General features: G+C 57.0%; 1 protein-coding gene across 1 annotated transcript; it reads right to left on the reverse strand.

Moving 5' to 3' along the window:
• Positions 1 to 1,110: 1,110 nt before the first annotated feature.
• Positions 1,111 to 11,077, reverse strand: DRAXIN (dorsal inhibitory axon guidance protein). The gene is made up of 6 exons (XM_016205642.2): positions 10,636 to 11,077; positions 8,106 to 8,296; positions 6,776 to 6,887; positions 6,093 to 6,182; positions 4,598 to 4,687; positions 1,111 to 1,303 (listed from the first exon to the last, which is right to left on the reverse strand). Exons 1-6 carry the CDS (start codon positions 11,072 to 11,074, stop codon positions 1,191 to 1,193), a joined length of 1,035 nt encoding a protein of 344 aa, XP_016061128.2. The 5' UTR covers positions 11,075 to 11,077; the 3' UTR covers positions 1,111 to 1,190.
• Positions 11,078 to 14,062: the final 2,985 nt, after the last annotated feature.

Below are 14,062 nucleotides of genomic sequence, written 5' to 3' on the forward strand. Positions count from 1 at the left end.
GACACCCTCAGTCTGCAGGCTGGTGCTCTAACCACTGCGCCATACCGGTTAGGGCCCAATGTGTGTGTGTTTTTAAGTCCATGCTTGCATTAGATCCTCAAAGGGCATGAACTACAAAAACTAAAGAGCCCCGGTCTGGAAGGTGTCAGGGCAGCTGCGAAGTGCATGTCCCAGGACTGGGTGGGCAGGGCCATCGGAATCCAAGGGACCCGTCACATCTCAGAACGCCAGCTCCCAGGGGGCAGGGGCCCATCTGCCCAAATCATGCCTTATAGACAAGCAGGTGCCTAGTGCAGACCTGGTTCTGCCTTAAAGATGATGCCCATTTGCCCCGGGAAGGAAGAGAGCAGTCGGCCCCTGCGGCTTTATCCCAGCAGAAGCACAACCGGGGAACACGCCTCTGGCCGCAAGCCCCGCAGAGCCTGGATAAGTCCTTAGTTGTAGACCAGCAAGAACGTGGGCTGCGGAGCCGCACAGCCTCGGGCCAGGCTCTGCTCACAGCTCCACATCTACTCCCTAAGACATGGGTGGGTGCCCTTGGTGGGGTCCCCGGACCAGCAGCGTGGGCAGGCCCTCGGAGCTTGTTGGAAAGGCAGAATGGACTGAGTAGGAATCTGAATTTTCCCCAGGCCCCAGGGGATTGGTGCACAGGTTCAGGTTTGAGGAGCATTGATCTGGGCAAGTCCTGTGACTCAACTGTGCCTCAGGTTCCTCACCTGTAAAATGCTGATAAGGTCATGTGATAGCTGAATGGGACCACGTATGCCACGACTTTAGCACAGCGCCTGGCGCATAAGAGGTGTTTCGTGTTCATGTCCCGCCCTTGAGTTCCCCGTCTCAGGGAGTTTCTATTTCCTCCCGGTTCAAAAACCTCCTTTTAAAAACTTGAGGGTGTGGCAGTGCTGCGAGGGGACAGCAGAGGGCACCCTCGACATTGCTATGGCGGAGAACAGGGCACCGGTGGCGCAGGCCGCCCAGTGCGGGTGCCCCAGGGGTGCCTGGCTCCGGGGCAGAGACAGTCCCCCAAAGCGCCCCTCGGGGGCTGCGGGTCCTGGGCCGAGCCTGCAGCCTCAGGCATCTAGTCCCCCATTTGCTCTCCCGCTGCTAGTTGCAAACACATCGCCCGCTTCTCCAAACCTCCGGCACTCAGTCCCCAGTCCCCGGGCCTGCGGGGAGGCCAGTGCGGGCCACTAGACGTTGATGAAGGATCCCTGGTCGCTGTTGGCTGTCTCAGGCTCCACGCAGCGCCCCTTCCTCCGTGTGACCCTGCGGTTCCGGTGGAACTTGGCGTAGCAGCGCAGCCCTGCGCGGAGAGGCGAGGGGGTCAGGGGTGCACCCGGCCAGCCCCCCCCCCACACACATACTCTGGGACCCCTGCACCCTCTCACCACCACCCCCTTCTTCATTCTGCTCTATAACCAACCCATCCTCCACACAGCAGCCTGAATGCGAGGAAGGGAGGGGGAACAGACAGAGCGCAGGGGTATTTGGGCCCATGACACTATTCTGTGTGACCCTGCATGGCGGACACATGTCATTATGCATTAATCAAAAGCCACAGAAGGTAAAACATGAAAAGCAAAGAGCAAACCGTATACTACGGACTTTAATTAATAATAATAATAATGGTGATGCATCGCCCTGGCTGAGTGGTTCAGTTGGTTAGAGCATCACCCGGATACATCGAAGCTGTGGGTTCGGTCCCCGGTCAGGGCACATGCATGACTCAACCAATGACACATAAATAAGTGGACCCACAAATCCATGTTTCCCTCTCTCTCAAGGCAATAAATAAAAAAACTGAAACTGCTCTTATTTAAAATAATAAAAATAATGTATTGAGACTGGTTTCTATACAATCTTTCTGTAAACTAAAGCTGCTCTAAAAAAGTCTATGAAGCCCTGGCCGGGTGGCTCAGTAAGTTGGATCATCGCCCTGTGCACCGAAAGGTTGAGGGTTTGATTCCCGGTCAGGGCACATACCTAGGGTGCTGGTTTGATCCCCGGTCAGGATGCGTATGGGAGGCAACTGATTGATATTTCTCATATCGATGTTTCTCTCTCTCCCTTCCTCTTTTTCTCAAGTTGATAAACATATATTTGGGTGAAGATGAAAAAAAGAAAGTCTATTAACTTTTTAAAGGAAAGCAGATTCTGCCCTCTCCCCTGTGAAACCTCCCAGGCGCCCCACTGTACTCAAAAGGAAACCTAACTTCAGTCTTCTTGCTTTCCCTCCCATATCCAGCCATCTCTTGCCTCGGGACCTTTGCACTTGCTGTTCTCTCAGCCAGAAATCCCTTCCTCAAGCCCTTTCAGCTGGCTCCTTCATGGCCTGCAGGTCTCAAAGAGACCCTCCCTGGCCACCCTAATTAAAGTAGGCATGGCCCTCTCCACATTGGCACAGGCACCCCCTGAGATACATGGGCAGACATGCTTTTCATTTAACCCACATCTTCTTGATGGTGGGTGAAAGAGATGTCAGTGTGGCCTGAGCAAGTCCCTACACTTCAGCTTAGGAGTGACCACAAGAGAGAGAGAGGACATTGCTACTTCAAGATCCACTTATGTCACCGTCAAGAGAATAAAGGGACTGCTATAAAGTTTGTACTTAGTGGCTTAGAATTGACACCTGGGTCACTGGGCTTTTAGACCTGTGGCCACACAAGTGACACAGGAGCGGACAGGCATTCACGAGCAGGAGTGGTTGGTCGCCATAGAAGCCCTTCTGGCACCTCCAGGACTCAGCTGGCCCCGGCTGCTGGATTCAGCCCTGAGCCCTGTGCTCAGCCTTTTTTGGATATCTCAGGAGTCCTCAGGACTCTTGGTCCTCATGAGGGTTCCTGGCACCCCTAGAGCCCTCTGGTGTGGCATCTGAGTGGCAACCTCCTCCTAGACGATCTTTAAGGAGCTGCCCGAACAGTCACTTTCACTCTTTTTTTTTTCTGAGCCTGAGTCTCCAGGGAGGAAGCAAGAGTTTAGATGGAACTAACCAGAGTGAGGGATCAGCGGAAATGAGTAAACGCTGCTTTGTTTGCAGACATATCCGGAGTGCCTGGAAAGCTGTCCCCTTCCACCTGAGGCCCAGGAAGGGACGGAGGGAGGGAGGGAGGAAGGATTGATTTCTGGGCAGAGGGGCCACCACTGAGCATCCAGCTGGGCACCAACTGGGCTTATGCAGCTCAGTAGGGCCAAGTGCCCCTCACTCATGTGGGCTGGACCTGGAGGCCAAGGACTGAGGTTTGGCCCCAAAGCTGTTCTGGGCTCCCTGAACTGGAGTGTCTCCTGTCCACTCTGCACCTCAGTCTCCTCCTCTGTGAAATGGGGCCCCAACCCTGCACACAGGTATTGGAAAGAAGCTTCCCAGTATCCCCTCTGCCTCCCACTCCTGCTGCCTCCATCTCCTCTCACCTCCCAGCTGGCCCTTCCTGACTCCTTTCCTGCCCCCACAGCCCTGCAGCCACAGTGAGCTTTTAACTCCGAAGCCAGACCATGTCACTTCCCTGCTTAAAATCTGCCTGTAACTTTCAATTACAAATCTAACAAAGCCAACAAGGTCCTGTGTCACCCTCCTGACCAGCTTCCCCCACCTCCCTGTGTGCCACCTCCCCATGGCCACTGTGTGCCAGGCCCACTCAACACAGTGGCCTCGTTCCTGCCTGAGGGCCTTGTCTTTTCCCTGCCTCTCGCCCAGGATTCACAGATGAAATATCTCTAAACTCCCAGGAGTTGTTTCACAATCGTACTGGAATGTGGAAACTGGGCAGGGGAGAGCCGACACAGATTGGCAGTGAGTTGGCAATTGTTGAAGCCGGGTGATGGAAAGTGGGGGTTCATCATACTGACTCCTATTCTGATTACTTAATATATGTTTGAAATTTTTCAGAATACAAAGTTAAAAATATTCCCCTACTTTCTTAGCTGTGTGAGTTTGGGCAAGTCACTTAACCTCTCTGTGCCTCAGTTTGCTGATGTGTAAAATGGATGGCTGTGAGGCTTAAGGAGACATAAGGATTAGGATTAAGGAGGGTAATGTGAGTAAAGTATTAGGCACAGAGCCCCGCACACCTGGGCAGCGGGGCACCTACTGCTCCGTGTTGGAGCTCAGAGGAGTTAAAGAGGGGGCCGGCCAAGTGCCTCCTTCCCGGGACGTGCTGGGAAATCCACCCCCTGCCCTGTTATCACGCTTGGCATGGCTCCCCTGGGATAGAGTTCTGGCCTGAAAACACCAGCCTTCTCAGGTTTGATCTTATTTAAAGAGATAGGCTCCTCTCTCCTCCCTCCTCCAGCCTCCAGATCGTGGGGGATCACGCCAGCTTGTGTTTGGAGAGGCGAGAAAAGCAAATCTGAGAAACGATACCAGGAATTGAGCCTGAGTGAGTTCACACGTCGGGAAGCCACCAAGCAAAGCTGTTCTTGCTCACGGCTTCGGCTCCCCAGGGTGTCTCCCACCCCCTCCTTCCCCGCAGGCCCCTTGGCCCACCCTGTGCCACGAAATCCTGTCCTCAGCTCACTGCAGAACCAGCTTCAGGGGAAAAGGGTGGTTTCGTGGTTCTCAGAGCATGAGGGGCCCCCATGCCCCAGGGGAGTCCAGGCTCACCTTCCACACACATGCAGTCGTCAAAGCATTTGTTGTTGAGGCCCCGGTTGTGGGGTGTGCAGAGATGCCCCCGCAGGTCACAGCAGGTCCCTGCAGATACAGCAAGCACTCGTGGTCAGCCAAGCTGGGGGACCCTCCCCACCGCCCGGCACACGGTCCCCCCGGACAGGAGATCCATCATCTTTGTGGCAGGGCCGTGCCCTGGCAGGGTGGGGCCATCTGGTGTGCAAGGCTCGCAGCCGGAGCCACTGATGGATGTCATGGCCGCGGCCCTGTGGGCGGGTGGCAGAGACCCCAGCTGCCCCAGACGGGCGATTGATTGATCACGGGAGGAGCAGGCTGGGGGCCGCCAGGTGTGGAGTCAGCTTGGAGCTGGGGGAGCCTCAAGGATCACCGACACCAACGTCCTCATTTGACAGATGGGGAAACTGAAGCCCCCTGGGGAGCAGCGACATCTCCCCAGGCCCGGCCTCGCCCACCACGGAGCCTGCTCTCAGAGCCACTGTCCAGTTGGACCAAACTCCAGCCTTTTCTTTCTGCTCAGGGTGTAAACAATGGTTTGGAAAGAAAACAGCCCGTCGGGGAGCTGGCGGTCTGCCCCGTACAATGCCCGATGCCGGTTAAGTCGCTGGTTTGTAGACTTTCCTGGCCACTGAACGAACAGCGCGGCCCCATGGGGCTGTAGCACTCGGCTCTCCCTCTGGACGGCATTTGCTGTCCAGCAGCGAGGAGAGCAGTTAGCTGTTAGCATCCTGAGGACGTCACACTGGGCCCATGTCGTGTCCCTTGAGTAGCCCCGGCCCAGGACTGGCCTGGCTGGCGGGGTAGCAGGGCTGCCTTGCTCTGGAGCGCCCCCCGTCGGCTGGAGGAGGCTGCACCAGGTGTCCCCTCCATCCCTGCTCCTTCCCCTGCTGTCACCCATAGGCTTCCCTCCCACCCCAGCCTCCTGCATCTCTCTCCCCACCGCAGTAGATGCCAGGGCCCGCGGTCTAGGGCGTGGGTGAAAACATCAGCCCCTTGTTTTCAGGCTCTTTGCTTTGAGTCTGTCCTGACGTGCGCGGCTGCTGAACAGGGGAGGGTGTCACCGGAACAGCCACCGAGAGCCCGGCGGCGTCAGGGTGGGCCGAGGGCAGGATTAAGCCGGAGGGACTTTAGGAGGACGTCCAGAGAGGGGTCCCGACTTAAGGCCCCGCGGGGCAGGGGTTCGCCTGGCAGGCTCAGGTTCGAGCCGCTTCCTAGCTGTGTGGCCTGGGCTGAGACAGCCCCTCTGAGGTTTAATTCCATCTGAAAGTGGGGAGTGAACGGTCTCCTTCCCTGGGTTACTACGAGGATTAAACTGTGATCTGGCAACTCTCAGTAAAGTGGCTGCAATTGTTACTATTTGTTATCCCTAGAGGGTCAGGGACCCGAGGGCCCCCCTCCTGTGCCTGGGAAGGTGCCCCCCAGGTCTCCCAGCACCCAGCCTCGCGCCCTGAACATGATGCCGGCTCGGTACCTGGCAGGCAGTCGTGGTGATGGTCACACGGCTCCCCTTCGGCCGGCGATGTTTCATTGCCATCGCTGGAGAGTTTACCCCGGTTTTTTTCTGGGGACGAGAAGATCCGCGGTCAGAAGCTGAGGCCCAGCCGAGCCGAGACACAGACACTGGTGACAGAGAGCTCATCCTGCCACACCACAGCGTGGCTGGGGCGCTCTGCCTCAGGCTATCTCCTTTCTAAAGCGGGATCATCAGCAGTATTGACCTAACTTTTTTTTCCCTTTGGGGTAAAATGAGTTGATACATGGAAAGCGTTTGGCACCCGGCCGGTGTGGTTGAGTGTCAACCCACGAACCGGTTCGATTCCCAGTCGGGGTACATGCCCGGGTTGCGGGCTCGGTCCCTAGTAGGGGGCATGCAGGAGGCGGCCGACTAATGTCTTTCTCATCATTGATGTTTCTCTCTCTCCCTCCCTCCCCCTTCCTCTCTCTGAAATCAATAAAAAAATATTTAAAAAAATATGTTTGGCATGTGATAAGTTCTGGATAGTGATGTTTCCCTTTGGGGTGTCTGTTCCAGTGTGGACTCCATACCCTACCCACCCCCCACTTTGGGCACTCGTGGGTCAGGCTGGGCTGACCGACAGACGGCGGGGAAGGGAAGGGAGCCCAGGCACAGGGGTGGTGGGGAGGTGGGCGTACCTTTCTTTTTGGCAGAGGGCCAGACCTCAGGTTTCATGTCTTCATAATCCGTCCAGTCGAACAAGGCCATGTCCAGCGTGGGCATCACCTCCCCATCGAGCCTGGGCGGAGCCTGCAGAAGGTGGGTGGGGAGGAGGGAATGTGGAGCTTCCAGCGGGTGGGAGCAGAAATGTGGGGCCCAGGCTCGAGGGCAAAGGAGGGGCCTCTAGAATCCCAGCCCCGGGACATCTATGCAGTCACCCGAGGTTCCTGCTCCAGCAGTCACCTGGGTACCGTCCTCACTTTACATCCAAGTCGGACGGTGCCTGCAGGCAACCAATGCAGTCAGAGGGGCCCTCTGAGGGAGGGGCTGGGCAGGCAATCGTGCCCGCTCAGGGGGTCTACGTCCATGCGGAAGGAGTTGGATGAAGCCAGCTGCTCACTTCCCTGCCCCCTCTTTCCTGGGCAGAACTTATCAGCTCTCCATGGCACCGCTGAGGCCACGGCCACGGCTCCGTCCCTCTCACAGCCATCTCGGGGCTGGATCTGCCCACAGCAGGACATGGGCAATAAAGGCACCTGCCAGGGCCGGGTGCTCAATGGAGGGACTTCAGGGGTCGGCGTTGGCAGGGGTAACCACGTATTCCTTGGGGGTGGTCCATAGCTTTTATCAGAATCTCAGGGAGTGCAAGAGAATAAAAAAGATCTGCTAAAAAATAAAGTTCTTTTCGTCTACGTACATTTTACTGATAGTTGTAAATGATATTATTTCAAAAAATATTTCAAAGGCACAGAAGAGGCGCAATGAAGCACATCTTGTTAACTGCAAGAAGGATGCGGTGAACTCCCGAGTTCCCTTCATGTGTTTGCTGGTGGTAGCAAACTGGCCACACGTGCCCGCCTGCTCGCTCCGTACGTCTTTCGTAAAGGTCTGAGGCAGATGTTGAGTGTTAACCGGCGCTTGTTAATTCTGGGTCGCGGGGACGTGGATTTTTACAGTGCTGTTATTTCTGTACTTTCCGGTATGTATAAAATTCTTTGCCAAGGGCCCTGCTGTTCTCACCGCAGAGGCCGGTGTGCTGAGCGGGCACTGGCTTCCTCTGCTGTTCCCAGAGTGAGCCCCCAGGCCCACTTTCTCCGGGGCAGGGGCAGCCCTTTCAGGGCAGGGTGCCCACCCGGCTGTAACTGGGCTGGACGGGCATCTGGAGACCTGGTTTCCAGCTAGCCCCAGTGGCCTCCACCAATTTCCTCCCACCCCTGTGCCTCAGTCTCCCTAAATGTACTAAGAGGGGTTTGCATGATGTGGTCTCAAGGACTCTTCTGGCTCCAGGGCCGTTCTGAGGCCCCTTACCTGGGGCCACAGGGATGTGACAGGCAGGATCAGGGACTCTTCCGTGGCAGGGGCTGCCTCGAAGGTGGTGAGGTAGAGTATGGTAGGGGCCAGGCTGGTGGAGGAGTCCTCCAATGCGGCGTCCGGTGCCTGGTCTTCAGAGAGCTCCACCCTCTTCATCAGGGAGCTGGGACCTCGGACCAAGGCTCGACCTGAGACACGGAGTGGGCAACACAGGGCCTTTATCTGCTCACCACCCACATCAGCCCAAAGCAGAACCCACATTTCCTGCTGCAAACGAGGGGGCGTGGCAAGCACCAGGTGACAAGCCTGACAGCCTGACAAGCCACCGGCTCGGCAAACATCCCTGCTGCCCACTCTCCTGGGCAGGTGGAAACCGGGGACTGGGGGTGGGGGAATGTCTTGGATGAACTGGCGGTGTTGCTGGGGAGACAGTCCAAGGATTCCCAATCGAAAGCAACATTCCAGCAGGTCCAAGTCTGGGTTGGTGGGGTGCAGCCAAAGGTGTAAGTACAACAAATGGGAACTAACTAAGTAGGGAAGGCTTCCTGGAGGAGGTAAAGTTTGAGTAAGGGAGCACCGTGATGAGGCTGAGAGGTGCTGCAGGGGGTGAGGCCTCTGAGAAGTCTGGGAGGTGAGAGCTGAGGCTTGTCACATGCAGGGAGTGCTCCCTATGAGGTGATAATCATTCCGCTTACTAAGTCCTACTGTGCATGAGGACCCTGTTGACTGCCCCATCGTGCTTTATACCCATTATTTCATGAGCTCTGCAGGCTCTGGGAGGTAAGTACTCTTTCGGCCTCATCCACAAGGGGGGAAACTGAAGCACAGAAAGGTTAAGAGACTTGCCTGAGGGCACACAGCTGGTAAGCAGTGAGGTCTGAATTCAAACCCAGCTCCACCTGAGTGTAACATCAATACTTTTAACCACCAGTGCCACCTTCTAAGACACATGGGCAAGAGGTCGGGTGAGTGTGACTAGGCAGGTTGGGGTGATTGGGAACAAAGGGGCTTCGAGAGAAGCTAAAGGGCCCAGGCTCCTTCCTGCCTCTTTTTTTCAGGCAAGATCTGACTTTAAGGTTGGTTGGGTCAGTTGGGATCCCTCACTCTCCAGAAATGAATCCCAGAGAGTAGCAAAGCCACGTAGGGGCCATCGACTCTGTTCCATTCACTTTCCAGGCTTCACGGCTGGTCAGCAGGGCTGGGGCTGGCCTCCAGAGCTCCGCTGTCCCCTCCTCTTCTTGCCCACTCTCTTAGGAGGGCCCCACTGGTCCACTGGAGCTGGAGCTGGGGCTGGAGCTGAGATGGATCCACATCCCATGTGTGCCCTCTGGCTTGTCTTCAAGGATGCCAGCATCCAGAAGAGGGAGGCTGAGAGTCTAAGTTGATCCCTCACCCCCACACACCTGCCAGGGGGTGTTCTGCCCACTTGGGGGGGAGTCTCAGTAGGCCTGGCAGGGAAGCAAGCCCCAGCTGTTTGCAGGGGAAGGTGGGGCTCAGGCTCCACCACCTTCCTCCTGCAGAACCCCTCAACCCATCTGTGTTTGCAGCACTAGACCTGCCCCTAGAGGCAGGCTTGTCAGATGAAGAGACTTGGAAGCCGAGGTTTAGGGCGTGAGATTGGGGAGGAGCCAGCTGAGCGGAGCTGCTGAGCCGTTTGTTCAGAGGCTGAATGGGTAGCGGGAGGGGGCGGCTGGGGCCAGGGGGCAGCTGGATGCTCCCAGGATTTGGGAGTGTGGAGGGAACTTAAAGGGAGGCGAGGAGGGCTGTGGGGGTGGGGAGCATCGCCTGAAACAAACAGGACAGAGGCAGGAGAGAGAGGATGTGACGCTTCTGGACCACCTGTGTCCAGACTGGAGGGTTGGAGGACACTGATTCAGGATCATGAAAACGCTGAGAATCGACCAGTCACAGCTGCTCACTGTCCCTGCTGCTTGCCAGGCACCATCCCGAGCACTCCACATATCAAGACGCCTCCGCACCTACGCTGAGGCTGGATGGGGCCATTGTCCCCATTTTGCAGAGGGAGAAACCAAGGCACAGAACGGTGACTCCCCCAGGGCCGTACGGCAAGTAAACAGTGGAGCCAGGATCCGAACTTGGGCAGGTCTGGCTTCAGAAGCAAGCTCTCAGCCCCTGCTCTACACTTGGGAGTCGATAAGCGATGTTCTTGGAGGGCACTGAACTGGCCCATCTCCACTCAGTAGGACGGACTTAGGTCAGATACAAAGGAGAACTTCTGACTTAGGAGGATCATCTACTGATATGACTGAGTTTCTATTGCCACACACCCCTCTCCTCCTCCCACGCTCCAGCCCCTGGCCTCCCCAGCCTCCTGCCCTTACCAGATCCCTTGGACTTTAGCGAGACCCCCTCCCCTCCTCTGGGTGTCCACTGCCTGCCTCCTTTGGGGCCTCTGGATGTCCTCCCAGGGACCTCACACCGTTGACACACCCTCCGGGTCTGCCTCTAAAGCCCTCTCCCCACCCCCACCCCACCACCCCTTTCCAGGTCCCAGATATCCAGCTACCTCGGTGCAGTTTCAACCTCTCCCTGCGTCTCTTGTGCTCCCTGCCGCGTTTCTTCCCTGGAGATTGGTTCTCCTTCTCAGGGTAGGGCAGTGCCAGTCCCAGGAGCAGATTCTTGTCCTGCAGTAGGCCTGCAGGACTTTGCCCAGGCAGCAGCCCCCCTGCCCCTGGCAGCCTGGAGGCCTGCCTGGTGGAGGTGACCACAGCTCCATCCTGGGCCCGGCCAGGCATGCCTGGGCCCCGCTCCTTCTTGCCTAGGCCCCGCCGGCGGTGGTGGCTGGCCTGAGGTGTCCACAGCGCTGGGCCTGGGAAGTTGATGTGATTCTCAGGGAGGTTTCGAGCAGGGGTTCCAAGGCCCAGGGAGCCTGCCAGGCTCAGCTCCAGAAGCACCAGGAGAGCAAGGAACAGCATGGGGACAATGTGGGTGGTGGGCCCAGCCATGGGCTCCTCCCTGAAAGAAAAAGCAGCGTTTGAGGGGCAGCACAGCCCTCCTCCCCCACTTCCTACTCCCAAATCCCCTCACATCACTCCAGCCCGGTGCTTCTCACCAGGGGCAGAGGGGGACTTTGCCCCCCAGGGGACATTTGGCAAAGTTTGCCAAACTGGGCAGTGCTACTGACTCTACTGTGTGGAGGCCAGGAATGCTGCCAAACAGCTCACGAAGCATGGGACAGTCCCCCACGACAGTCCCCGAAGACAGAGACTCGCCGGCCCAGAAGGACCACGGTGCCGAGGCTGAGAGCCCAGTACCAACAGCTTGAGCGGCATCCAGGCTCCAGATTAGCCTAGAATCCCCTTCTCTGCACAAACCTCTGCCCTTTGCTGAGACCCCGGAATAAGCTCAGAGCTACGCCTCTAGTCCCCGGGATTGGACTCGAACCCAAATGCAAACAAACGGAGTAACAGCGTCTGAGCACGTGCCGCAGGCGGGACTTGCGTTCAGCGCTTTGTGGGAATTTTCAGCGCTCAGTCCTCTCCGCAGCTCTCTGACCTACTGTTTTCCGAAGTGACAGTTAAGGTTCCGTCACACCCAAGAAGTGTCATTTATGTAATTTTTTTTTTTTTTTAAAACAAATATTTATTTATTTTTAAATTTTCACCTGTGGATATGTTTTGGTTTTGTTTTTTTAAATATGTTTTTATTGATTTCAGAGAGAGGAAGGGAGATGGAGAGAGAGAAACATCAATGATGAGAGTTATTGATTCGCTGCCTCCTGCACGCCCCCACTGGGGATCGAGCCCGCAACCCGGGCCTGTGCCCTGACCGGGAATCGAACCATGAGCTCCTGGATCCTAGGTCGACGCTCAACCGCTGAGCCACACTGGCCGGGCTCTTTTATGTGATTCTTATGCCTGTGCTTGGAACCGTCCTGTGGCTTTCCCTGGGCATCCCGGTTCTGTCATTGCCCCTTTCTTTCCTCCAGGGTCTGGGCAGGTTCTGTTCCTGCTGGATTGAGGGGTTCTGGAGGACCTTGGAGCTAAGGCTCCTGAGGCCTGTGGCTGGGGACGGCTGGGGGTGTCTGCTGCCCCTGGAGACCACCCCCTGCAGCACCTCCTCCACAGCAGCCACCCCCACACCTGTCTCACAGATCCAGACAAGCTGGGCACCAGGTTAGCCAGGCCGATTGCATTTTTATGGGCTCCCTGGGTCCCTCGAGTGTTCCATTAGGCTCACAGAGGTGCTTCCAGGCGTTTCCTTGTGATCTGTGGCCCTGTAATTGCCCAGGGCTGAGGAAGGGCTGCTGGGCCTGTGGCGATTCCCGAATGTCTGCCTCCAGCTCTCTCAGTCCCTGCAGAGCCCACACTGGCCCTCACCCCAGCTCCACCCTTAGCCACCCCTGCCTGAGGGGCCCTTGCCATGGGCAGGGAGGGCAGGTGGGACAGGGTCTGGGACAGGACCAGGCTGACCCACGGTGAGCGGGCCGGGGGCTGAGGGAGGGGAACAGCTCCTCCTCGCCCGGCTGGGTCACCTGCTGCCCTTCACCCTGCTCTCTCTTCATCCTGGCCTGGCATGTCCTGGTCCCCTGGGAGGCCGGGGCCGGACCTCCACTGCCCTCGGTTCTGCTCTTCCTGGAACCATAGAGAAAGAGGCTGTCCCATCACTTCTCATCTCATCCTCTGTCGTTGGAGCCACCTGTGTATCCTAGGTGAGCCTTGGTGAGCTGCTTGTGACAACCCCCATCTTGTCACACATCCTTCCATTCCTGATACCATTAACTCTGCAGCCCTGACCTGGTTTCCTGTCCACCTGGTCTCAGAAGACAGCATGTCCCCTGCACCAGGAGATAAAGCCCAGCCCCACCCTGTATCATGACCCCTCCTGTACTTGCCATCCCCCCCCCCCCCCCCCCCGCCACTCTACTGAAGTGCTGTTGGAAAAAACCCTGCCAGTGGCTGTGGATCCATTCATTGTACCCAGGAACCCAATTTCAGGGCCATCTTTGTTCCTTCCTGCCCTTTGTACCCCACAAATCGTGCACGCAGCATGCAGCCTGCCTGGGGCAGGGGAGAGGGGATTTCAGTGTGCAGTCCTGGTGCACACATGGGGGAGCATCCCTCTCCCCAGCCCTTATCAGCACCATCCTGCCCCCAGACCCAGCCTGTACTGCTTCCAGATTACCCTGATCATGTCCTCACCCCCATTCGAAACTATCCATAGCTCCCTATTGCCTTCCCTGTTCATCACAGACTCCTCACTTTGGCACTTACGACCTTGTAGAATGTGGCCCCAACCTAGCTTTGCAGCCCTGACTTCTGCTTCCTCCCCTTCACAGACAACAGAGACTATTCCCTGGGCCCCAAACACACCCCACCTTTCCTGTTTCTATTCTCCCTCAATTAGATGTGCTTCCACCTCCGAGCTCCTGCCCAGCTCTGCCCAGCTCTGGAAGATCTCCCATGCCGTTTCGTGCTGGGTGATCAGCTTTTTAGGGGGCTCTGTCCGACTGCCCCTCTCTTCCTATCAGATCTATAGGACCCTGCAAATAATAGGCACTAATAACTATGGATGGGAATGGAAGTGGGTCAAATGGAGCACAACAGAACTGACACCTGAGCACAAGATCATAAATATATTCAAAGTGGGGGGAGGAGGGGAGGGAGGGGGAGTTGGAGTGAGGGCTGGGAGACCTGGCACCACTTTGTCCTGACAACTGCTTGGAACTCTCTCTCCAAGCCCATAGGGCTTGCACGCAGATCTTGGCACAGCCCAGCAGCCAAGATGCCAGGCTGGCAAAGAGCCACTCAGGAAACGTGGGCTGCTACAGAAGTCGTGCCAAGGATCCACAGTGGCGAAGGGCTCCAATCCATTTCTGTCGTTCTGGAAGCCTGTGGAGGCCGTATTACAAAGCGCCAAGCATCGAGGCAAAAAGGGGCAGCAGGCGCCCCCTCCCCTCCCCTCCCCTCCCCTCCCCTCCCCTCCCCTCCCCT

This window comes from Miniopterus natalensis, chromosome 9 (assembly GCF_054644295.1).
Source record: "Miniopterus natalensis isolate mMinNat1 chromosome 9, mMinNat1.hap1, whole genome shotgun sequence".
In the NCBI taxonomy this organism is placed as follows: Eukaryota; Metazoa; Chordata; class Mammalia; order Chiroptera; family Miniopteridae; genus Miniopterus; species Miniopterus natalensis.